The 25026-nt window shown below is 39.7% G+C and overlaps 2 protein-coding genes across 3 annotated transcripts in view; one reads left to right on the top strand and one right to left on the bottom strand.

Annotated features, from left to right (window-relative positions):
• PIGK (phosphatidylinositol glycan anchor biosynthesis class K) overlaps window positions 1-7604 on the top strand; it is a 65287-nt gene extending 57683 nt beyond the window's left edge. Inside the window, exon 11 of the mRNA XM_053951084.1 lies at window positions 6394-7604. Within this exon, the coding sequence (XP_053807059.1) occupies window positions 6394-6510 (117 nt within the window). The 3' untranslated portion in view covers window positions 6511-7604. The remainder of the gene's footprint in view (window positions 1-6393) is intronic.
• Window positions 7605-16124: 8520 nt separating this feature from the next.
• Window positions 16125-25026, bottom strand: part of ST6GALNAC5 (ST6 N-acetylgalactosaminide alpha-2,6-sialyltransferase 5) — a 68603-nt gene continuing 59701 nt past the window's right edge. For both annotated transcript variants that reach the window (XM_053950923.1, XM_053950924.1), the window contains one exon: window positions 16125-18467. In XM_053950923.1, coding sequence (XP_053806898.1) covers window positions 18236-18467 — 232 coding nt within the window. In that variant the 3' untranslated portion in view covers window positions 16125-18235. The remainder of the gene's footprint in view (window positions 18468-25026) is intronic.

The following is a 25026-nucleotide window of genomic DNA, read 5'->3' as shown; positions in this document are numbered from 1 at the left end:
TTAAATAGAGGCAGTTGCACTTTTTTTTTTTTTTCTAAATACAACCTAATCTGCCTTTTCTCATCTCCTCTCTAAAGCATTTGTGAATTCCAGTGTGTAACTCAGTGTCAGCAGAGCAGGTGAGAGCTCGGCCCCATGCCAGGCTGTTGAGGACAGGTAGGAATGGTCTGTGTGTGTTCTTTCTGGGTATAGCAAATCACACACCTGAGTTTGGAGTCCCCTGGTGCAATCCCTGTTGTGTTTGCAGGGTGGGCATCACTCAGCTGAGCACTGACTTGTCTGGGAATTCAACTGTCCTGGCTCCCAGGTGCTGGCAAGGCTCACTTTGATTAGAAGTTGAATATTATGTATTGTATCACAGGTTGGAAGATTAGTGAGTAATTGTTAAACCACTAAAAGCACTTTACAGTGCTCTGAAATACTAAGAGATAAATCTGAAAGTAGGCAGTAATAAGTAGAAGCTCATTTTAAAAAAAGCCCTTCTAGATTATGAATTCAAGAAGGAAATTAAAAAGTAAAGCTATCATAACAATATTGTTCCATTACAATGATTATACAAAGTAAATGTTAAAATGCAGTTGTTGGTATTGATGTTAATTTAGTTTAGCTGCTGTTTTTTTCCCATACCTTTGTGAGTTTTAGTTGCTGATGAATGAACTTCCTTCATTATTTTATTAGTATTGGAGATATCAGTAGTCATGGCACTGTGGTTAATAAATACAAACCAGAAGATTAGACAAAATACTTTAAATTGTTTTGCAGATTAACAGGCACTGTTCATGCTGGAGTTCTCTTATGACTTTAATCTTGCTGTGGGCACAGAAAGGATTAAACTATTACTTGGTGGCTGGAGTTATTTGATTTTCCCCACTCCCCTGTGAGGACCCCAAAATCCAAACTGTACCCAAAAAAATTGAAGTGCAGACTTCCACTGAAAGCTTTGAGGACATACTTTATGCTGTGATTTGCTTGTGATACTTAAAAATTCATTCTGAAAATAAACTTTGTTGTATGCTTTATTATAAGAATTGAAAGAATTACCCAGTTTGAAATTCCAAATTGCAAGTAAACCTGAGTTGTTGGAGTGCCTCTAGGAAATACATAGTGTTTTCTTGGCAGAATGCACTGTGTAGCAGAACTTAGCTTTTCCAAGGAATCTCCTTCAGTTTGAGATCAGTTTTCTGAGATGAGAAGCCAGTGGATTGTTCCAGTTTTGGATTTGAGGTTCACCTTAAATTTCAAAGACCTGTTTTGAGACATGGATTTTTTTTCAGGTTTCTATACTGGTCTTTACAACAGAGCCTCACATAAAATTTGGTACCTTGAGGAACAAGAAAGAAAACCTTTGGTATGCAGTGGAAGAAAAAGAAACATTCATTTAAAGGGAAAATGACCAAGAAGGAAATTTGGAAATTCACCCCCCAAATACATGAAATTCACCCCAGTGAGTGCAAGCACTGCACAGACAAGTGTGTTTCACTTCCCTGCGAGTGCTTGCTGGCCCCCAGGACTAGGGGAGGTGGAGAAGCCCACAGAGGATGTGCACACCTCTCCTGGCTGTAGCTGCTGCTGTCTGCCAGGCAGCCCCAGAACCCTGGAATGTTTTATACCACGTGTGCTGCAATAAATAGGCCAAAACTGGGTCTAGGACACTCAGTGCTGAAACTGCAGTGAGAATTAAGCCGGGATTAATTTGAAATCCAATAGCTGCCACTTTAATGGACTCCCTGGCACCCAGTGCTTCTGATGTGTTATTTTTGTGCAGTTGCACAGGGATATTTTGCACTCCTGCTACAAACACACACCATCTGTCTCAAGTTGGGGAGAATATCCCCTGCAACAAGGATGATGTGCACATTCATTTCTAAGCATTTGCACTCTTTCTTAAAGCCCTCTTTGGAAAAAGGTACTGGAGGAGATTGAAGAATTTGTCTATCCCTGTTTCATTTGGTAATTACTTAATTCCTGTCTGCTCAGCGTTATGTGCTGCAACTATGCAGATGTGGGTTGTGAGTTTAACCCAAAGCTTACTGTACCAATATTTTTGGGCTTATTGAGAACATTAAGACATTCTTCTGTTGGAAGAATGTTGGATATTATAATCCAACACTCTTTGGTGTGGAAAACACTTGAATTTATCCTTGTAGATAAGTTTTAGACAGTGTTGGCCATGTGAAATGTTAATATGTGACGTTTTAAATCTTATTTCTGTTGTAACATTTTAAAATTAAACCATTCTTCCTCTAATTAACACTTCAGCCTTTTAAAATTATTCTTTTTCATAAAGCTCATTTTAATTGGAGTAACATGTATTGCATGTTTTATGAAACACCTTCATTGAAAGTCTTGGATACTTTCCATTCAGGTCCCTATAGACCCATCCAGTTTGAAAATGCACTGTTTTATCCTTTCCTTAATTACAGGACTTGGAGCAACTCTCTGTTAACTGTTTTTAAGTTCCACAGGATAATGAGTCTACCAGAACTAGAGAGTGTACAGCAAAAAACAGGTTCACAGGAGGAAGCTTGCTGTTGCTTAGCTACCTGCCTTTTTAATTTGGAATCTCCAGCAATTCCATAATGACTAGTCCTTAAGCTGCTAAATATATTTGTTCATGACAGATTGTACCATTCTGAACGTGCATTTCACCTGTGCATTACTGCTATTATTGTAGGAATAAAGGGTGTTTGGAATGGCATTTTGTTGTGTGAATCACAATACCTAAATATGTCAGTTACAGAAGCAGTTCCTACTGGTGGCTACTACAATGAAATTCAGAAAAACTTGAGCAAAAAGTTCCCTCTGCTCCTCCAGAGCAGTCCCAAATATGAACAAGTTTTGTGTAATCTGTAGGTAGTGCAACCAGTCTGTAGTACACATTCTCACATCAAACATAATAGTGATAGCTAATAAATTGCAGATCAAAATACTGTGACACTTAACATGGTTTTGGTCCATTTAGCATTTTCTCGCAAGTGAGAAAATGCCTGACGTGTAAAAATTGCCTGAATTTCATAGAAATCTGCTGAAATAAGACTCTGAACTAGGCAATAGTCATAGGAGAACTACTGAATTTTTTTTTTCTGGAATCTGTGAAAAAAATTACTTACATTAATGCTATATGACAATTCTAAAATTGATATAAAGAGATAGTTTTTCTAGGCTTGTGGCCACAGAACTGGTATAAGCATAGAAAGAAATTCTGGCTTTTCTAAACCTTTTTCCAGTACGTGCATCTAAAAAGGATTTTCATTTGCTGTTAAAGTGAATTCTTTCTTACTATAATAGTCTTTCCCATCAGGAGAAATCTCTGTGACTCTTCCCCTTTTGCCTACACAAAAGAGCCACAGCAGTTTCTGCAGCAGCATGTGTTTCTGGGAGGGCATCCATCCCATCCCATCCCGTACCCCACACCCCATATCCCATATCCCACACCCCATATCCCACACCCCATATCCCATATCCCATATCCCATATCCCATCCCTGGACAGCTCGGGGTGGTGGCTGCTCGGGCAGTGCCCGCTGGCTCCAGGTGTCCCTGCCAGCCCATGTGACAAGCACAGCTGGCTGGCACAGGTTATGGGAGCAGTGGCTCCATGTCCCATGCAGATGGGGCCATGCACTGGTGCTAAAAGCAGCGTTTTGTAAAGGAACTCCAGCACTCTTTGCTGCTGAACTGATGTGCCCACCTAGGCAGAGTTTTGTTATTGAAGCTTTCTGTGTTGTATTTGTTAGGATTTTAGAAAGATGAACTTGTTAGCTTGACAACTAATTATATTTTTAATTTAGTGGTGAACTCTCTTGGGAATCTATGAGCAAGTTAATTTAAACGAAATTGGGTATTTCAGCTCTTGCAGGTATACTTTGTGGATTTAAATGTGAATCTGTATAATCCCATTTTAGATATTCATAAGGTTTTGATGTCCTCATGGAAAATACTGGCCTATTTCAGTATGATTTTGTGCTCAATTAACCATTTAGAGATACTGAGTTACAGATATTCAACAGAGTTGATTATTTTTGCCCTTTTCTTGTGGTGTAATATTTATGTGTATATTTCAGTTTCTGGGTCTGTAAATCTTTCTTATTAGGATAATTTATTTTTAAGATTACCGAATATGTAGCTCTTGTACAGCCTCTTATAATTTTCGTCATGCCTTCATGGTTTTAATCCTTTACATTTTAACATTGCATCCCCTGACTTTAAACTGACTATATATATATGTCCTTGATTTCCCAGTGAAGAGCCACTGCTGCACTGGCCTCTCTTCCCTTGCACAAGTCCATGGAGACTTCAGTACAAGACATGACAAAATGTAAAACCACACTCATAGATCACCTTATAAATATTTATTCATATAAATTCTTTAAAGAAATTAAATTACGTGTTCTATACAAAATAGGAAAGAGAGGCTTTTAGTGTCACTGGCTGCAAATTGAAGTCATTTGTCTTGAAGGGTCAGGTGCCACTTTATGGTAAGATACTTGTCTGAGATCCAAGAAGGGAAAGATTGATAGTACAAAGAGATTGATGGAACAGGCACTGCAATATGCATACGAAGTTACAGGTTAATTAGGAAGATTTAAACAAGAAAGTCCCTTTGTGTGGAGAAGTGTCATGTGCTGTTATTCTCAGAAGCGAGGTGTGCTGGCAGCCTTTTGAACAGGCAGAGTTGGTTTTCAGAGATGTTTATGTGGAGATGTGCAGTTGTGAATATCAGCGAGGTGGCAGATCACCAACAGCACACGCTGCAGCTGACGAGTGCTGCTCAGGGAGTTCAGCGCTTGCATACAGAGACACCTGCTCTGCTCACATCTTTGGTTTTGTTGTGCTTGATGTAAATTATAATGCTGGTTTTGTGATTCCTGTATCAGAGTAAAATCATTAATATTTCAGACTGCCAAGTTCTTTGGGTGTCTCAGGTGATGTGACTATTTGTTCTACTTTTTAATTGCAGGCACAGCAGAAATTCCAACACTTACAGAAAAATCCTAAAGCTAAGAATGTGTGGTTTATAACGTGGGACCTGAGCAATCAACAAACATTGTTTTTGTGTTGATAGGAAAGCTGTTTTGAAAGAACAGAAGCTGCAAACTGTTTCTTTTTTCATTAAAGTTCACCAGCCTCCCTGGTACATTTAGCAGAGAACAACAAGCTTCTCTGTGTGGATTGATGCTGAAATTAAAACAGCAACATCTTTTGTAATAGTTATTCATTTGGCAGAAAGAGAATTTTAGATTTGACTTAAATGCAACAAAACCAAAATGGTCTGTGCCCCTTGTGTCTCATTCTGCACAAGGACAAAATGGTGCAAATCTTTCAGTAAGGCAGGAATAAAAATCTCAGCAAACGCTTCAGTATTTATTATTGTAATAGTAAATCATCCCTGTCTGCCTGGAAGGACTGTAAAACATACCTGCTGAGGGCAAGAGCAGGCACGGGCCTGAGGGACTGTTATATTTCTAAATTTGTTATATTTCTAAATACTATCATTCTGGTATTTTTGTCATGATAGTCTTAACTAAAATTTTGCATTCATGTAGTCACCTTATTTTTAGCCCCAGAGACAGATCTTGGGGTACACAGTAGCTCTTGCCTTCTACAATCCATTTCTCTATTCTCTGACTGTGGAGTATCTGAATTTTTGGTTTAGTAAGGGAAGAAAGAAGACAGGCAAGTTTTACCTTGTCTAGCTGCTACGTGTGAGACAGAAAAAACCTTCAATTGCAGTGTATGGTTTTTTACTGAAGATGAAAAATTTATTGAAGGGGGACAGAAGTTTGAATTGCAGAATATATTTATACATTAGAGAAAGGCACTTAGACTCAAATGAGGCCTCTGGGAAATGTGATTGACACTAAAAACAGTCCTATTTTGTTTTATGATATTGCTGTAATGATGAGTCTTCACTTGTTATGTGGTCAGATACCTGTTTATTCACATAATTCTGAGTACAAAAGCAGCTGTAGAAAACAGGTAGTGGAAAAACAACACTCTCTTTTCTCTTTCACATTTGCACTTGTAGGAGCTGTTTCTCATACTTACAGAATTCTTCTCTTGTATTAACATGAGACCAAATACAAGAAAATCTGTCCAAACAAATGAGTTGGAACACTTCCCACGATAGCAATACACACAGGCAAAATGGTGTCTCAGGCACAGTCCAGTGGCCTTTGTGTGGTACCTACCCTCCCTGCTTGAGTGGCTACTTGCCTCCCTTTAGGCTCCCCATCACTTCACAAAGATGCTTCTACTTCAGGAAGAAATACAACTTACTGGTATTTTGTTCTCCTGCAAGGATTATTTTTTTACACTTGATAAACACATTGCACTGCATATTGTGAGAACTAAGTACATTTTTTTTTCCTTTCTGTTTTTTCTTTTTTTTCAGAAACCAAAGCAAAAGGATTGGCATCCTCCTGGAGGATTTATTTTAGGACTCTGGGCATTGATCATCATGGTTTTCTTCAAAACATATGGAATCAAGCACATGAAACATGTCTTCTGAACTGGAGCAAACAAGAGATTTGCATTGGCTGCTACTTCGGGTTCATGGGTATCTCCTGAGTTCTCTGCATGTGGATTATGGTTGTGGTGAAACACTGTGTTGATATCTTGCTTCTAAAGGTTCTTTTGAAGCCATCTCTTCTGCCCGTTCTTCTATAAAGATTCTAAAAAAATGGTTTTAATGTTACTGTTATTTCATTTTGTCTTGATTTAAACATACTTTAATGCTTTTCTGAGCACTTTTTCTTTTTGGTTAAACTTAAAAAAGGGCAGAACCTAAACTCAGTAGCAGGATTTCTGTGGTTGCTTCTGGATTGTAAATGGGCAAATTCTTTCCACCATACTTTGAAGTAGATCTTAGAAGAAGTCATCTCTTACTAAAGAACTGGACATTGTGGAGAACTTTATTTAAGATGTCATTCTGTCAGTAAAAACTTAACCCACTTTGCAGACTTTGTAATGGCATATTGAAAGCTTTCTTCACAAAAATAAAAATACTCTGGAATATATTGATTTCTTTTTTCTTATTATTTTTTCTTCCCTGTTAATAAAACCCTTAGATCAGTCCTTTCACCTTAGGCAGTTTTGAGTCTAGAATTCTATGAGTTGGTGAAAGTAAAATGAAAATTATGACCTTGCTGAATCTACTTAAAAAGAAGGCCAAAAAACTTGATTTCACCATGTTCATTAGAAACCCTTCATAGGTGTTGTATTTTCACTGCATACAATATGAACTTGGATGCTTTCAGAATTTTCAGTGCACTGGATTTTGCACCGAAGAAAATAGACTCTGGCATCAGGATGAAGAACATTATAAATTGTACCATTGTATTCTGTAGTTTCTGAGCCCTTAGAAAATGTGCTTTGTTGCCTGTGTTTTGTAGATTCTGGTTTGGCATATTGATTTGTTCTTCCTGGACATTTACTGATGAATGTATGCTAGAAGGGTTTTTTCTGTATAATATAATGATATTTGTGAAGAGAAAAGCAAATGTGTGCATGTGTAGAAACACATCAGTCAGTGAGTAGAAGCTTTTGCCCTGTGCTTTTGGAACTTGTTCTCTCCCTTAACCAAAATAAAGCTTACCTGATGCAGTCACGGTGTAAGTACTTTACACATATCTCTGAAATTATTAGGAATTATCTATAATCACACATAATATCAGAGTCGGTATATTTTTCTTAGAATATGGTTCTGAGCATTTCCTGTTGCACAGCACATAAAAATCTGAGTGCATAAACATTTTTGTCCTTTTTTTTTCTCTTCCAGCTTGATTGTGGCATCCCAGGTGAGAGGAGGTGATTGTTCAGAGCTGTGAGCCTGGGAGGGCTTGATTTTTTATCTCCAAGGATTTTCTAGGCTTGGAGATGTTGAAGGTACAAAACGATCCATTATGGAAGGTAAACATTTGCCTACTCCACCTCTTCGTGGCACTTCTTGGTGAAGAACTGCAATTGTTTTCAGTAGCAGGGGCTTAAGGCCCAGCAATAGGGATTAAACCTAAAGCACTCCTACAGTCCCTATAGTTCTGTAAACTGATATTATGGGGTAGGTAATACTGGACATGTCTTCCCAGTGTGCTGATCAGAAGCTTTTATGTAACTGGTGCACAGATCCTCCCTGCCAACAACAATGCAACTTCATGGGAAAGAGAAACACTCTGTACAATGGGTCTGAGTAGCATTCCTGGTGCTGGATGTCTGGGTCTATTCAAAGTATGCTGGGTTTGGGGGTTGTTTTTTTGGATAATGTCCTTCAAAAGCAATGACTTCATATCCAAAATCTGATACAATCTGACTTTTCATAAAATCAGAAAACATTTTTTTTCTCACTGAGCAATTTCTAATACAACAGTCAAGTGAAATCTGCTGTGTACAGACCATGTAGAAATTAATAGACCCAGTATAGAAATGAATCCTATAGAATTTCTTAGAGGATTTGCTTAGCTTTCCTTTCCTAATCCAACTCCTTTTCAATTGTAGTAAATATTTTAATCAAATATTTATTTTATAGGTAAGTTTTGCCTCACTTTAAAAAGTGTACAAAGTCGACAGAGCTTTGTGCCTTGCTTCATTTGCTGTAACACTTACTTGGACTCCGCAGGCCTTACTCAATTTTTCCTTCTTTCAGCCACCTTTTGCAGGAGGTGATAGAAACATCTACAGAACTCAGCCGAATTTTGCCAATAGCAGTAGATACCAAAGATTCTGTCTTTTTAAAAGCTTATCTGCTTAGGGAAAAGGAGGCAATTAGGTGGGTTATTAAAATGCAATTTATGAATAGAGGCACTCAGTAAGTATGCATGTGAAGGTGATTAAATTGAAGTGAGAACAACAGTTTGACTGGAATGCAGCAAACTCTGCTTCAGGCATTTTTAACATTTTTGTATGCACAGAAGTGAGGAGTTGAAATGGATCATTCTGAGACACCATAAAGTTGCCTATGCTACACCTATGAGACAGTATTTTCTATGCTGTGATAGCTTTTATTCCTTGAACAGTTACAGTCTGAAAGCAAGTACAGGAATGTCACAGAATTGTCTGTAAATGTATGTTGTACATTTATTTTTTATTTAAAGTTAGTAACCTTTTCATTGTCCCAGGGAGGCCTTCAAGCTGTTTGGAATGTGGCCTCTGGGAGCCAGCCATGTCACCCTCAGTCACAAACCATTTGTGTTCTGCAGGCCAAGTGTGCTTTGCAGTAGAGATGCTTCCTCCAAGGTGCACAGATGATCGTTCTAATGGAATCCAGAAGACAAGCCAGATGGCAGCAGTTTCCTGATGCTTCTTTGCATGGGAACCTTTTGAGCAGAATCGAATTTCAGCATTTAGTGACTCTGCATGGATAGGTCTGTGAACTAAGCATGCCCATGCCTGCAGAGCTCAGTGAATTCATGTCTGCACCCTGTGGAACTGCATTGACAGGTCCTGCAATGGGCTTATAACATATTGTTTAGAACACTCATGGATGATAAAAATAGATATTGATAATTTCAGGTTTTCAGCTCTCTTTCAGGATCACATCTTAAAATGCACTTTTATTATTGAATGAAGAACAAGTAGGTCTCAGTAGGGTTGTGCTCACATCCAGGTGCTCTCCTGTCCTCTGGAGTGCCTGTGACCAGGCCCAAAGGCTGACACAATGTGTTACTAAGCTGTGCTTCTGTTACAGACTGAAAAGTGAGGTTCCTACAAAAAAGGAGTGGAGAAAGAAACCTGAGCAGGGGGGAGACAATCAGTGTTTCTTGGTCTATGCCAGCTGAATATTTTCATGTTTGATGACTGCTCTGATGAAATGCTGTTCTCTTGGCATAAGCAAATACCAGAACCTGTTCACAGGTATCCTTACTAACATCATTAGTGATGCTGTGTCTCTTCTAGAGAGTGAAGGTTTTTTTTCTTTCAGTTGGTTTTTCCTCCTGAAAGCTGGTATCTGTTATTGATTACAGAAAAGCAAATGTAGTCTGGGTCTAATTCTCTTGCTGAGTGCCTGCACACTGTGCCCGTTTCAGTCTCTTGTTTCAGGAGTCAGGGATTTTTATTCTCAGCTACCACATCCACAGAAGTAAATGGAACTTGTGGTCCAATCTGCCTTTAGAGGGGGCATCATTGCATGCTGGAACAGGGCTGAGTTACACTAAATCAGTGATTTGCAAAGGGAGTAAGGCCAGGTTCAGCTGTGAATTTATCCTGGGTGGAGAGGATTTGTGCAGTGATAAGTACAGATTGCACTGTACTCCTGTGAGAGGGACTGGAAGGACCAGCTGATACAGGGCAGAAGTCTGCAGCCCTGGCAATCCTGATACTGACAGCATGTCACTAAGGGTTTTTTTGATGTTAAAGAACTGCTGCATTCTCTTCTCTGATGGGTGCTTAGAGGGAAGGAATAAAAAGGAAGTTTCTGATCTGAAAGCTTCCCTAATTATCCATTCAGTATGGCTTGAGGAAGTGAGATGCTCCTAGTTTCTGGTAAATAGTGAAGATTTCATCCATCTTTGCATTGTGAAGTCAAAAGCTTTTATGTGGTCAGGATTATTCAGACTTGATAAAAATAGATGCAGTGGAAGGCAATCCACAAAGTGAGAATGGTGCATTTCAGAGAGTCTGTGGTATTTGGAGAGAAGACAACCTTTGTATATGGTGCAGTGTGGGAAGAGGGTTGGGACAAGAAAGATCACTGTCCTTATGTACAGATCTTCAGCTCTGTCTGTGTTACAGAGCTGTGTGTGACCTGGTAGAATTTTATCATGCTTCCAGACTAATTAACCTTTGGATTGAGACAAGCATAAAATATTTCACCCAAGAGACTAATTTATCCATAAAGTTATGAACTGCAGAAAAAAGCAGTGTATATAATGAAAGTGTCTTCTCAACCATGTGAAGATCAAACTCAAGCAGCAGCTGACAGAGAGGAAAGCTGGGGCTCAGTACCAATAGCTGACCTGCAGAAGTCTCTTCAGTATTCCACAAATAAATCACATATGCCACAACCATCACTGTAGCACTTCTGTACCATAATGAGCAAATAGTTTTTTGCATTTCATAAGTGGTGAAAGGCAAATTTAAAAAATTGAGGAAGTTTCTCATGGAAGATTATATGACTCTAATTTATTTCTGCTCTCCCTTTCTGTGAACTTTTTAAAAGAAAAAGCTTTCAGGAAATGTATCTTGAAAGTGTCTGTGTTTTGTAATGAAAACTTGCATAGGCTGCATAACAGTCTGAAATCAGCATTTCTTAGATCTCATTTCACTTGCAAGTTCTTTAAGACTGAGTTACTTTTTCTCCCCTAATGAGGATTTCTGCCTGATTTAGTGATTATGTTTAAGGTTTGCATTCAATGATGTATATCTATTAATGTTTGATTGTGCCATGTCTTGTTCCCCGTGCAGATTATAGATTTAACTTTTTTCCTTTCTTTCCTTTCAGGTCTGTGTGAGAGTAACATTGAAGCTTTGGCCAATACTGAGCCAGTTTGGCTGCTTTGGCCAACAGGCTTAATAGAAATGCAAATTGTATTGGCCTAAATGATTTTGGTGATGTTGTTTACCACAATCCCTTGAACAAAAGAAGCCCCATAAGAAGCAAACTGTTTGGACAGTGTAACAGCAATTGTCACACTGCTGTTGACATGGCTTTGGTGACAGCTCAGCAGAGACCAGGCCACCAGGCTGTGGTTTATCTGGGAGATTCATGGTGTGTCATACTAGTCCCTGTGACAAAATTGACTAATCTGAAATAGCAGATTTCCTTTCTTGACCTGACTTACTGGAATAATGCTCTTATATTAAATGTCTGACTAGGCCCACTGGCTCTGCATGTATCGAGTATTTTAAACTGAGGCTCTGTCCCTTATATCCAGCTCCAGTATAACTGTACTTATTTCCTTTGCCAAATGCTTTGACATTTACTAGAAAAGAGCATCACTAAACATTAGATTATGTTTGATTTTCATTAATTTACTTATTCTGTACTAGTTTTCCTGTCCAGGTTAAGTTTGTAGCTGAAAATATTGTGGCTCAAATGGTGATGATTTTAGGGTCCCCTTACCTCCCTCGGTCTTTATAATGCCCATGGAATGGCAAACAGGATCAATGAGGTCATCAGTGTATCATTGCAATGTATGTTTGTATTTTGAGCAGTTATTTTACACACCCTTCTCTGGACTGGTCCCTGTATTTATATATTTTTTATATATATAGAAGGCTTTCTGCACTTGCTGTTGTTGCTGGTTTCTTTAATCTGCTCCTTCTCTACAGCATCATTTGCAGTGGAGGGATGAGGAAGAGCTTTTCAGTGTTTCATGTAATGCACATCTACACATGTACAGCCACAGTAAAAAAATAATAATGGTGTTGTGGGAATGTTCCAATTTTCTCCAACATAAATGGGCAGTCCCCACTATCAGTAACCACTTTCAATTTTGGCCTTGTGTGCAGCAAGGATGCACTGGGGAAGCATATCCTCATAGGCTATAAATCTGTTCACTTTTTTTGCATTTGTGTTAAAACATAAGCCTAACCTAAGATCTTACCTTAAATGAGGCCACACCAAATGGTTCCCTTCAGAATTTCCTTTGTTTTGCTAGTAACTCTCACCATGCTCTATGTTTGGATCATAATAGGTTCCAACCTGACAGCCAAAGTTAAGTCAGCAAAGTCCTAAAACTTTATACCTTGCTACATATGAATGACTCCATTTCTCTTCCTTGTACTTCAGGAAGGAGCTAGAGTCCTAAAAGTTACTCATGATGTCTTAACACCTGTCTGGGTTGTGTAAAGAAACTGGCAGACTTAAGTAGCATTAGAGAGATGTCCTAAAGAAGACAACCCTGTTCTCAGAAATTAAATTACTAAGATGACTTTCTGTGTCTGGTAAAAAGGGTCCAGTCTTGCTCTCCATCTGTGCTGGATGTTTTGGCATTGCTTTCAGTAAAATGAGAATGCAGTTCCTGTGTTAGATCTCATGGTGGGCCTGGCCCATGGAGAGTATGGCAAGGCTGGAACTACTGTACAAGGTGATGTTCATTGGATACATTTTTTAATATTTTTTATCTATTTATTTAAATGCAATCTAGCTCCTGTGTCCTGCATCTAGAAATGGCCTATGGTAGATACCAAGGGAATAGCACAGAAAAATAGAGAAAAATATACTGTGACATTTGTCCTGTGGAATTCTGCTTGTATCCTTAAGATGATGCTGTATCCTCTTAGCTTTATTTTCCTATGTTCAGATAGGTTCCATAGGGTGAGGATCTTTCTTTTTTTTTTTTTTTTTTTCTCTCTCTGTTAACTGTAACTTCTTTTGAAGTCTTTTGCACCTAGTTGTGGAATTCCAAGCGGATCCATCACTTGGATCTCTTTGTCCCCTTGCTTCAGAGAACCTTGAAGATCACTAAATAGATTTGCAAGGCTGGGAAGGCTGGGTTTTGCTTACAAAAGCTGCATTACATCTTAGCCAATCTATCTTCTTTACAACTCCTGATTTTGTTCTCACAGGTTTCTGTCTGTTTATCTGGATTGCTGGGGTTGTCTGTAGTTTTCCTGTCTGTTCTGTTTTCCTGACAACTCCTGGTCAAAGCACTCCATAGCAGACAGGGACACCGTGTGTTGGTTGTGTCTGTGCAGCTTTGGTGTGGCAGGACAAAGGGATGTGTCCCTTCCTCCTGGCAGTGCTGTGTAGCCATGTGCTCTCCACTGGCACCCCTGGAGGGGCTCAGCACCCAGGGGATGCTGGTTCAGGGCCTGGTTCCACTCTGCCTTTGCTGTGGAGTCTGTTCCACAGCTGGCCCAGGTGAAATCACCAGCTTCTGCTGTGATGCTGAATCTCCATCCACATGGTGGTCAAAGGGCATCATTTGACATTTCATGTTTTGGTGTAATTTTCAGTGTGAAAAACATTTAACAGTCTAGTGGTTTTAAGTATTTAGCATAAGCAGTGCCATTTGACAGTCATTTTATAAAAGTCTTTGAATTTTATATTTTTCTGCTTCAGCACAGAGAAATTTCACACCACCTTAGGCATTTGCCCTTTCATATTTCCTAGGGTTTTTTAAGAGAATATTTCCTAGTTTTTTATTAAACAAGATTGTCCTTAATTTTTTTTTTCTTTCTCCTTACAAAATCATGTGCTTCTTATATGCATGGTGTGCCTTTGCAGCAGGCAGCTGGAAACTCAGTGATCAGTATGAACTGGTAGTCCAGGGAAGACAGAAGTATTGGTATCTGTAAGGTTTCTGTACTTCCTTTTGTTTTGCAGTACCTTTTGCTGCCTTAAAAGTACTCTTTGATTGTTTAACTGCTTATTATTTTTTAATCCCTAAGCCATGTTTTAAATTGAATTAGAAATTGTGTCTCTTTGCATCAGATTAAATAATTAACTTTCATTACAGAAATTATTATCAGCATTTTTGAACAGTTTTTGTGGCACTTATTATCAACTTAGAGAATGCTGCAAAGGAATCTATGCAAGACAGCCATTGCTATTGAGCCAGGACATTCCTCTCTGTCAGCTACAGCCTGAGTTTGATCTTCATATTCCAAGGGAATAAAGCTAGATGACACAAGGAACATTTTATTCCTCGCTGTTTAGATTCCTCTCACCCCATTCCGTAATGCTTTTCCAGCTATTTTTATCTTACTGTTTCCTTGCAACCTTAGAGGTATTTTGGGTAAAAATCACTTAGTGTTCTTTGAAGTCTGCCTGGAAAATGCAGCAGGACAAGTCCCAGGGAAGCAGCTCCAGAAGGATTTTATTAGTTTACTGCCCTGTGTGAATGGACATGGCAGTACCACTGTGTATTCTGCTGGATCGAGCCAGTCAGCAGCCCCCAGTCTCTCCCAAATCTTGTTCCAAGGCTGTAACTTGGTCTTAATTTCTTAACCTCCTCTTTCCTCAGTTTCCTTATGAAGAATAAAGTGTTAACTTTCTGAGGTCTGTAGCACTTTGGGTGGAAGCTTTCTCCATGTGCATCACAGTTTTGCTTTGTACCATGGTGCTATCACCATTGAGCCAACAGAACACAAAGCAGCTGTGGAACTTTTTTGTTCTTAGTTGCAGAGATGTTTTCTTTATCATTCTCAGTTCCAGTTGCACATATCATGGTGTAAGAGCTACGGTTCTTCAAGATGAAAAATATCTCCTGACAAAGGCAAGTGTAAAAGCCTAAAGGTATGCAAGGAGTTCAGAACTAAACTAACATAGATCTTGAAATTGCTGGTATCTGTAAACACTGTTTTGCAACAGCTTTTAATAAGTGAAATGATATGCTGCAGATCATGAATTAATCAAATTATAGTGAAGAGTGTGAGATGACAGCATAAAGCAGAGAATGGCAGCAATACCTAATTTGTACTACTTATCCCTAGGCTGTCAGCATTTTCTGTCATAAATCTGTTTGGTTTGTAACTAGGCCATAAAACCTTACATCAGGCTGAAATGCAGCAGGATTCTGTAGTTCAAATTTGTGCATTTATAGAGAAATCCATCAGTGATTTGTTAATTAAAATTGCAGTGCTTTAACAGTTTCTTACATTTCTTTTGCACTCTTATAACTTGTGCTTTTTGGACTCAGTTTATATTCCATATAAATCTGTGTGATCTATTTAAAACTTGCTGTCTCCTTGGCTTCATCATATTCCTTTTTATATATACAGGTGTGACTTAGAAAATACTCCTTCATAATTTTTGTAATTAGATGGGGGACCTTGCTGAAACTTCACAGGAGGTTGATGAGACTGAAGTGAGTTTGGGTTTGTTTTATTTAAAATATGTGTATGACGGTAGCAAGAACACGGAGTTATTAAGAGCGACTGAATAAGGAATGAGTTACAGTGCTTAGCTTGGCTCTCTGAGGAGATTTAGTGTCCTTACAGTTTATTCCATGTTTCTTCATATTCTTAATGCTTCCCAATATCTACTTGACATTGAGCAGTCTTGCAGACAGGGAACAAGCCTGTGGAACACAATGGGGTCTGGCAAGTCTCTGTGTCTAGAGAATAGTAGACGTGGACCAGTGTACTCTATCTTTAAATGATCTGATTTTAACAGTAACATAGCTAAACATATAGCATACACATCCTGCAGCTCTTGACTGATGGAAAAACTAAGAGCTCTAGTTTAAAATGACAAGATCTTTTTATTATTGTATCAGTAATAAAACAAGGACAGAAGCATCAGAGGACCTCCTGTGATCTGTACCATGTCTTGCAGTCACATTAGAAATGATCTGTAAATCAGTTTGACAGATTTCATCAATTGAAGCAATATATTCTGGATACACACCCCAGTACACATGTTGAAAGGGATGTTCAAACTGCCATTAGTTCAAAACCCATTCTGTTTTTTATAGAATGCAGTGAAATCAAGTGGAAGGAATAAAACACCATCAGTGAAAGAAGGAGAGGTAAACACCAGCTGTCAAGAGAAAGGTAACATGCACTTGGCATTCAGTTTGTAAGCTGAGTGGTGTGTACCAGGAAGAACACCAAAATAAAGCTTTTAAGGCAAAATACATTATAGATTCTTACTTTTTGATAGTGGGCAAGGCTGCAGCAGGACAGTGGCTCTTGGAGACTTGCACTTCAGGTCCAGGCAGTGTTACAGAGGTGACAACAGTTTGCCCCTGCCAGGACAGTTCACTTTGTCCCCAGAAAATCAGGGTATCTGTGGGGCAGCTGCAGCTATTGCTATCCAGTTTTGGAAAGAGGAAGACCATGGGTTATAAGGGGGTTTAAATGAGAGTGTTTGGTCCCAGTTCTGTATCTCGCCTCTGAGGTTCAGCTTCGTGGATTTAGATGTTTAAAGGTAGTATCTTTGTTCTAGCTTTTGCACTTGTCTAATGAGAGACACCTTTCATCACCTGAGATATGTTTCATGCAATAGTTACTGATCGCTTCAAAAAAATTTGAGATTTGATACTTGTGAAGCAAAAAGGAAAGTAATACTGTAACTGAAATCTTCTTTATTCACAAGCCACATGTAACCCAGTAATTCCCACTGTGAGGCTCCGTACACAGCATGAGCGTTGTCCTTCCCCTTTGTCTTTCAGGGACTCACCACGCACATACAGGTACTTCATGGAAAAAAATAAAAACAGAGTTTAACTTTGCTCCTTTCAGGAGGACAATTTTATACTCATGGAATGCTTTTCACATCCCAACTTCAGTGTGATCCAGAATCTCTGAGATCAGTGATGATCTTGGGACAGTGGAAGGCAGAGATTTTTGCAGGTGCACTGCTGTGATCTTTCTGGCTACTATGACTGGTATTGTAGTACTGGTAGTTTACCTTCTTCATTCCAGAAATTTGGTCACATTGTGCTGAGCAGCTGTGGCCTGGTTTGCAGTCTGTTGCCTCAGGAGGGTTGCTGGCAGCCTCTTGCGGGAATACCAGAGGCAAAACAGAACACAACCCCTCCAGCCTTAGCTTGTCTTCACTGAGAGGCTGCTGCCATGGCCAGTGGGGGGTTTGGCTTTTTTTGTATAAATTTTGTTTGCCCTCCTTCCTCCCACCCCTATTTAAAAAACAGCAGCTCGATAGCACAGCAGCAAATGCACATTAATATCAAACAGAATTTTCACTACCGTTTTCATATTAACATAAGATGTTAGAATGTAAAGTGAGCTGGATCTGCACATGGGACCACTCTTGCTGTTAAAGGCTTTAGGCTGGAACAGAGCCCAAAATTCTTAGAAGAAATCCAACATTTCTCGATCAAATATTAATTACATGCCATATAGAATTATATATTTCAAACAAGTTTTAGAAATAAAAAGCTAGGCCTTTCAAACCATCAGCAGTATTCATTTTGGATTTAAAAGATTATGAAAGATAAACAACCACATAACTGTGAATTAGAAAAATACTGGCCTAGGTTGCATAAAAACCTTCATTAAATAAATACGGAAAATTCTCACTATGAAAATTCAGTGGCATCGTACTTAAAAAAGCCATAATGAATAATCTGTCCCTTAATGACACTCGGGTTGTGTTTCACGAATCACGAACACACACAGGACGTCAGATGGCCCCAAAAGGTGATAGACTGGGTTGATACAGTTCAACAGCAAGTACTCGGGTGTGTGCTGCTCCTCCATGCCAACTTCCTGACTGCTGCTGCGGGTGCCAGCTGCACACCCTGTGCCCTTCTCCTCCAGGCTGCCGTGCTGGCCCACAGGCTCCAAAGGTGCTGCGGGAGGTGACCGTGGCTGGGCTTGTGCGTCCGTCCTCAGGCCAGCGGCCTCACCTCGGGGTGGGTCCCAGCGAGCGGCTCTGGTTTCCAGTCGGGCTGGAAGAAGCGGATGTCGAATGTCCGTGCCCAGTTCTCGAAGACGCGTTTCTCGGTGATGAAGCGGTGGTGGCTGCCCTTGCGGCCCCGCTCGTGGGAAAGGTACATTGTGCACTCGTCTGGACCCAGAGGTTCATAGTAGTGATAAGGTACTGAAAGATGATTAGGATCCCTGTGGAAAAAAAGAAAATAGATGGAAGCCCAAGACGTTCTTTCTCATTGATTGAAAAGATGCTATCTTTAATGAACTGATGGACTCAAATCCACTTTTTGTCCCAGTTAAATTATGTAGCTGGTTTTCTTTCTTGCATATCTAATACATCAGAATGGGGCAAAGGTTGCTTTTTCTTTTGCTCTCCTTTAATCCTCTTCCTCCCAGTTAAATGAAGGACAGCAGTAGCTCAGAAACAAGGGAGAGTGCTGCAGGGCTGTGTTACTGCTACAAAATTTGAAGTAAACTGCTTAAAAGAGATTTAAATCTAGATTGTGATTTGTTAAAGGTCTTGCAGAGGTATTTACTGAACTGGGGAAGAAAGAAGATGATAGACAGAGGTAGTTATCTGTGTCACATCAGCTCAGCTGAACGTTCCCAGCATGCTGCGCCAGGTTCCGAGAACACAACTTCAGTGAGTGTCTGTATGCCAGGTCAGTGGTACAGGCTGCTGTTGCTGGAATTTTAATCAAATGTCTGATGCACAAATGAGTTCTTTATTTTACAACAGCAGCTTTCATGTATCTAAGCTAAAAATTAAAGCAGTTCACCCATAGTATCCATCTGACCTTGTGAACCCGTTCACATTTCCCAGCGGGAGATGAGCGACTCGTGGTGACACACTGGATATGCCAAACACCAATTAGATACTTAGGATAAAGTTCATTTTAGCAGTTCTGACCTCAATGCTTCCATGTAACATTCTGTAAATGGCACATCTGTATTATAATAAGCCAGAGCAATTCATTCTCCTTTTGATTTAATCTCTACATTAACCTGCATCCATTATGGTTTTTTACTTTGGGCATGGGCATTTTGGGCTGACAGGAACTCACACACTCTCTGTGTCATAAATACTAAGAGAGCAAGCTGTCCCAGACAGAATTACCCAATTGTATCTCTCTCTCCCTGATTGCTACCAGCTCTTTTGCTGTGGCAGAAAATTTCCCAATATCAGCATTTAGTGAAGCCTTGGAGCTGCTCTGTGTTACAGCCTGAGCTGAACAGGACCCTAGCACAGAGCAAGAAATCTGATACAGATTCAGGGCTGTCAGCTCTAATATACAGTTGATTATTTTCATTTTGAAGAGCTAATATTTAAGGTCACTTTCAATTGAATGCATCCACAATCTGTCAGTAGTCTGTGCTGGTCATTATTTTTACTGTGTAATTCTGTCACCTATGCAATTTTCTAATTTTTCTTATTTTGCCATTATCCATATTGTATATGCAGAGGTAATGTATGATATTGCTGCTGCTTTCCATTTGTGCCTTAGATTAACGTTTTAATTCGATCAGTCTGGCTTCCTTGTAACACAACATGGTGATCAATCTTACAAGACCAGAACAACAATAAAATTACATTTCTAGAATAAGATGGATTCTAAACTTATTAAATATATTCTCACTGGAATACATAAGAGTGAAACAAAATCCTTCATCACCTCACCTACATAAAATGTATTTGTAATCTAAAGCTGCCCTTCATGTAGAAATTTATTATTTCTAAACTACAACTATTAGAACTCAATCTTCAATTAATTGTTCACTTTTTTGATACATTGGACCTCTTATTGTCACTTAAATGAATCACTTGTATGGTTACTATAAATCGAATAGGATACATTTTCATGTGATGTGTTTTTGTTAAGAACTACTAAACAAATAGGCCTCTGCCTCTCATTCAGACTGCTCTTCCTTCTTGCACTAAACCTGGCTTTTATTCCTGGGTCCTCAACTGTATTGCTTGGTATAAATTTACTGCTTTAAAGTTAGGATTAGTAAAGTTGAAATCATATCTCCAACAGACTTGGGAAAAATGCAGAGCCTGTGAGGCTGCAGGTCCCTCCAGGCAAGGTATTTTTGAAGCCAGGGATTCTGCATTCCATGGAAGGCTCTGAACTGACACCAGTGTGTCCTAAGTGGATGCCCTTAGCTCCTGCCAGGCTGCAGCAGCACACTGCATCCTGTGCACCATGCCACCAGAAACAGCCCAGAAGCACCTGGTGCACAGGGCCTGGCAGGTGAGAGAGGCAGGAGCTCAGTGCAGGCAGCCTGTGGGGCTCAGGCCCTGTGTGCAGCTCTGCTGGCTGAACTGGGGGTGAAATCAGGGCAGGAATGGGGGCTGGTGGCTACAGACCTATCTAAGACTACTCTGCAGCTGACTGAGGTTTTATGGCTAAACTCCAAAAGCTGTCTTTTACATTTGGAATTCTGAAGGGTATTTACATATGAAGGACCTTCTCATTTTATGGGAGTTCTGGATTCCCCCAGATTGCATGCTAGTAAGCTTTGGATTTTAATTCTGGCTTGAGTACACCATAACCCAAATTAACTGTGCTGTGTTATCTTCTAACTCTGCAATTAGCTTGTGTCACCAGCAAATGAAATGCATGAGTAATTTCTATAAGGAAATTGCTTGCCACCTCATTTATTAACATTAAAACAGATGCTGTTTTATCACTGACTGATACTGGACATTAATCAGTATTTTGTCAGACTCTGCATGCATATTAATAGCACAGCTGGGAGGAATCTTGGGAAGTTCCTCTGTAAAATATCCTGTGCTTCCTGCCTGACCACCTGCCAGGACAGCACCCGTGAAAGTGCTTGTACCCCTGTCAGTCAGCTACTGTTTGCCACCTGAGTGCACATTTTCCCACAGATGGTATCCACCTACAGCAAAAGCTGGAGGAACAGCACAAAAGAAAAAAGGCAGGGAAACCAGGTCACCCCATACCACATTCTGGTCAGCCTCTTTCCTTAGAAATGAAGAGCTATAATAAATCAACCCTCTAAAACTATACTCACACACTTTGTAAAATAATTCATATTTTGATGTGTGAATAAAGCATCATTTATATGTTGAATGATGGGCAAGGTACTGTGTCAGGACCATGAAGATTTCTAGATAATCTTTTGCCTACTATTCCCAGGATCTCCTTTCCCTGACCTCCATAATTAGTCCTGTTTTCTAAGCCATGTATGCATTTTGTTATTAAGCTAATGAGGTGAGGCATATGGACCAAATAGCTCACATACAGCTTACAGTTTCTCATAAGCTCCAGGAAATGTAACCAGCAACAACTGCTGCTTTGCATTTGATTCAAAGGAACTGAAAGTGGAGAGAGAGAGAGAAGTAAGAAAACACTAAAGTATTTCAAATACCAATTTTCAGTTGAATTATCATGGAAAATGACCTGGCAGCCAAATGAGGATTCTTATAGGAAAATTATCTGGTTCAATAACTGGAACAAAAATCATTCATATTAGTTAAAATAAGGCTCAGAATTAAGTTTTAAGTTTCTGGGTGTTCCAGAAGGCCCATGAAGAGGAGAAGAGTTAAAGAGGGCTCATCTCACTAACCCCTTGAGTTTTCCTTGTGTACAGGAGTACCCTGAGACCTGCAGGGAGCCAGCCTTTCTGTCCCTGCTTGCCCATAATGCCATGGACAGGGGCTGGAATTCCTACACACTCACTAAGGCTTGTCTTGTCCTTCCCAGCCCTGCTGCTGAGCACCCACAGAGGGAAGCAGCAGCACTGCAGTGCCTTCAGGAATTGTTGTGGTATCTGGACACCACTGTCAGGCTGCTGCAGAAGGGAGGCAAGAGGAGAAGCCAGCATGTCCCAGTTCAGGAGTGAGTGCTGTGCATGCAGGGCTGCCAGAGGGAGTTCTGAGAGGGAAGTGCTTCCCATCTGGGAAAGGCTTGGATCCCTGGGCACTGGAAAAAGTACAGCAAGACAGCTTGTCTGTCTTGGGATAAAAGAGTGAGAGGTGTGCACACTTTACAAAAATGTTTGTAATGTCCATGGAAGCACAAGCTTTCATCTTATTACACAATGTACAAGACAGCATGAGAGCAATATCAAGCCATTAACCCTTACTACAGCATAAATCTGTAACAAGCAAAGGGGTTTGAAATTACTGTAATGACTGTAAAGAACTAGAAATTTATAATAATTAGGACACCAAGTCCAGCTCAGCTATGAAACTCAGTGTCCAGTGAAAGTAAATAGAAATGAATCTAAAACACCTTGTTGCTAGTAATAGTGACAAATCCTTTAGTCTGTGCTCCAGACTCCTTCACTAGACTATTTTTCCTGCATGGGTGCAAAGCAGTTTGGTTAATGATCTTAAGCTAATAATTTGTAGCAGAATCAACAGCATGAGATTCCTGGTACCTTTGAGGTGTCCTTCATGTTACAGATGTGACACTAATTTAGTTCCATGGCAGTGATCACTACCCTCATTACTTATTCCACAAATTAATACTTAAAAATGAATAGGTATCTATCTGCTGAAGTTATAAATTTGGTGATATTAGTTATGAACAGAAATAAGATTTTTGGGGTTTTTTTCAATTTTAATGATTCTTTAGTTGCGCAGCAAGTAGGATTCCCACACTATCCAGCACACACACATTTTAGTTGTTTTGCTGGGACTTTTTGTTTTGATATTTTTTATTTTAATGGTAGATTCTTATTCTATCTGACTGAAAACCAGGAAATATGTCTTACAATTACAGAATATTTCTGTCTGCTATTCTGTTCTGTTGTCTTAGTCCTTTGAAAGAAAGCGCTGTTTTAATTTCTTAATGAGTGGCTGAAGAGCCAGCTAAGAAGGTTAACTCTATTTATGGCACGAAACTCCTGTCACAGATCTTCATGGACAGCTTCTTCCAGGCATGGCAACTACAGTTTTCCCCTTCATCACCTGGAGAATCAAGCTGAAGTAAAGACATTTCATATGACTGATTAAGAAATGACCTTTTCCCTTTTTACAACCAGGTGTGTGTATCTTTATGTTAAGATTTTTTTTATGCAGGCTGTAAGAACAATTACATCTTTCACTGGTAGGACTGATCTACAGCCTTTCTTGGGTCATAATTTAAGTCCATTTGATTTGAGTGCATTGATTCTATGAAAGCCTTCCATATGCTCTCAGTGACATTTTTAGTCTCTCTCAAAACAGTTTGTTTGGGTTTAGCTGGCTTAATATGTATGTAAACTATTCTTTGTCTGAAAAGTCAGGATTACAAATTATTTTGCAGTGAAATGCTGTCTTCTGTATTTTTAGATCATCATTTTAAGAATTACTTCCATGTGCCATAGGAGTACAGCCACTTGTGGAGTAAGACAGACCAGCCACTTACAGAAACTGGAGTAGCATGTGTTGCCAAATGAGATGACAGAGGAACGAGATACTGCGCTGTGGAAAGTATTTGTGTTGTCTGGCATATCTGATCTAGTTTGCTATTTTCCTTGGAGAATTCATGATGAAGTCGGCAGTACATCACAGCATTTATCATCAGTATTTTGTTATAATTTGTAGAAATTCTCACAAAATGGAGTTTAGTGTTGACATTTTATGCTGTGATTTCTTTGGGGATTTCTACAAAGTGCCCAAGAAAAATGCAGACTCCTGAACGATCCTTGTAAGTGCTCAGAGGAAAGTCAAAGCAGCCCCATTCTTTGAGACTAACCCAGCACTGCAGCCTTGCCCTCCCTGCCCCTGAAAGGCATCTGGAATTACCCAGTGAACCAGACTTGAGACAGATCACTACATTTGCAATAGAAAATTTAAGCAAGTACTTCTTGGTGAGAGGGGTTTGTGAGCAGGTGATGAAACGTTGCACTGAGGCCTCGTTCCAGACTGGCTCCAGCTCTTCCCAGGTCACCCAGCAGGACAAATGGGATCAGCAGTGGCTCTGGGCAGGAACCACTCAGTACTGGGCTATTGCTGGGTGGGCAGGTGAGACGTCAGCATCAAGGTTGCTGTTGTAATACACATTTGTCTGTATCCATACGGGTATCTTGTGGCTAATGTAATTTTGGTCTAGCACTAGAAGTTCTGAAGACTCTCCCTGTGTCACTGATCCACAGTGGGAAAAGCTTAACCAGGCCCTGGGATCTGGGTCCTGGCCATGGCTGGAGGCAGAATGGGGTTGGAAAAGGTGCACAGGCTGTTCTTTGTACAGCAGCTTCCACTGACACACCTTGAGCTGCCTCTGCCTCCTGTGACCCGCCCCTGCCACGCCCAAGACAGGCGATCACAGGACTCATTCTCTGCGTCCAAATTCATGGAGAGGGGTTCTGTGGGCACTAGTTAGGAAGCTGCAAATTGGCATTCATGTGACAGAAGTACAATAATGTTAATTTGAGTTGCACAGAAAGTTCAGTTTAGAAACTAGTCACTGTGAGAACACTGTTCCTCTATTAATTTGGGGGAACTTGAAAAACAAATTAAAAGTAATGTTTTCCAGTACTTCTTTCTTCAGATTAATTTCATGCCAATTATTGCATTACTTTTAGCTGATAAATATTCAGAGACTGAAAGAAAGCAACAAGATGGATTAATTCTCCATCAGTACAAACAAAATTTAAAAGTATTTTATATAAAATAATTAAATGCTGTTTGTTGTTTTCAGAATGAGATCATGGGACATCTTAATTAATTGCTTTAAGAGGACTGAAGACTTGTTGCAGAGGAAAAAGATTAAAAGATTCAGATATTTATCTG

Source organism: Vidua chalybeata, chromosome 9, assembly GCF_026979565.1.
Source record: "Vidua chalybeata isolate OUT-0048 chromosome 9, bVidCha1 merged haplotype, whole genome shotgun sequence".
Classification (NCBI taxonomy): Eukaryota; Metazoa; Chordata; class Aves; order Passeriformes; family Viduidae; genus Vidua; species Vidua chalybeata.
This window is presented reverse-complemented; position numbering and strand designations above follow the sequence as displayed.